The sequence below is a fragment of the Phytophthora parasitica genome (genome assembly GCF_000247585.1).
Source record: "Phytophthora parasitica INRA-310 unplaced genomic scaffold supercont2.52, whole genome shotgun sequence".
NCBI classification, from domain to species: domain Eukaryota; phylum Oomycota; class Peronosporomycetes; order Peronosporales; family Peronosporaceae; genus Phytophthora; species Phytophthora nicotianae.
In genome coordinates this window covers 231,480-232,595 of record NW_008649038.1, presented here as the reverse complement: position 1 = coordinate 232,595, position 1,116 = coordinate 231,480, and the positions used below count along the sequence as shown (strand labels likewise).

Below are 1,116 nucleotides of genomic sequence, written 5' to 3'. Positions count from 1 at the left end.
TTTTTCTTCATTGTCCATTTCGACACGCATCGAGGATAGATGGGCTTCCTTCGAGTTTTCGTTGCTGGCATCGCTGTTGCTTTATGCACGGTTCAAGTCATCGCCAAGAAAGATGCGGCACAGGAAACCCATCGCCACTGGGATCCGAAAAACAACCCTTACTATCGCGGAGGCTAAGGACATATTCGGACCAGTGCAGTTTTTGCCCAGCGTTTTGTCACCACTATCGCCAAGCAGCTTTTGTTGGCTACTACACGTCTTGAATAATAAAAAAATTCTTCTCACGCTCCATTGAATGATGCAGATTAAATGATACTTTGATAGGTGGCAGAACAAATTAGGATAAGCATTCCGTTCGGCGAGTCTTTATTCTCTGGTTTCTGCGAGCATATAGGTGCTTAACTGGGTGAACAACCGGAAAGAATGGGATACACGTTATACATCAGGCGGTTGCTTGATATCCACTGTTTTCCAGATTTAGTTACGTAAATGGCAGATTCCGGACGTAATCCGGACACCAACATACGGTTTTGTATGGGATGGGTACAATCAAGATGAGCCAATCAACTGGTTCTTACTCATTCCGGAGAGGTGCATTTTAACCAATTGGAATACGAACTAAATACGGACCACTAAATTTTGTGACAGAGGTTGCGACAGATCAATTTTCCTGTCAGTCCCCGATTTCCAGCTCCAACCACACAAGCCAAGTTCGCGTCAAGCGATACACCCTGCACTCCCTCTCACTACTCTCTTCTTCTGCCGGTGTAGCTTAACGGGAAAGCTGGAGACTGTGTCTCCAGATGTCGGTTCGATTCCGTGCCGCTGGCTTTGCAAACCCTGTGTTTGAATGCGTTTTATGAAATGTTGCAGCTAGGAGGCCAAAACGTGCGGATCATGTGAGCTCGGATTTCATCCACTAGTGCTTGAGTGGTGTACATGCGTCGACAATCTGACCGCTTCGCTTCAGCGCAAGAAATTGAGCCCCAAGGGCACGGTAGGCGTCTGGGTGAGACGACCTCAGAGAGGGCCAGCATTTCCTCAGCGACGACGCCTTTGGAGTAGCGTTCTTGTTGTCGAAGGTGTGGAGTCGATCGTTAGCGGCTTTCTCCATCG

General features: G+C 47.9%; 1 protein-coding gene across 1 annotated transcript; it reads right to left on the bottom strand.

Annotated features, from left to right (window-relative positions):
• Positions 1-919: 919 nt before the first annotated feature.
• Positions 920-1,114, bottom strand: PPTG_23819 (hypothetical protein; the record flags this gene model as incomplete). The annotated part of the gene is made up of 1 exon (XM_008913191.1): positions 920-1,114. The coding sequence occupies one exon, from the start codon at positions 1,112-1,114 to the stop codon at positions 920-922; it is 195 nt and encodes a 64-aa protein (XP_008911439.1).
• Positions 1,115-1,116: the final 2 nt, after the last annotated feature.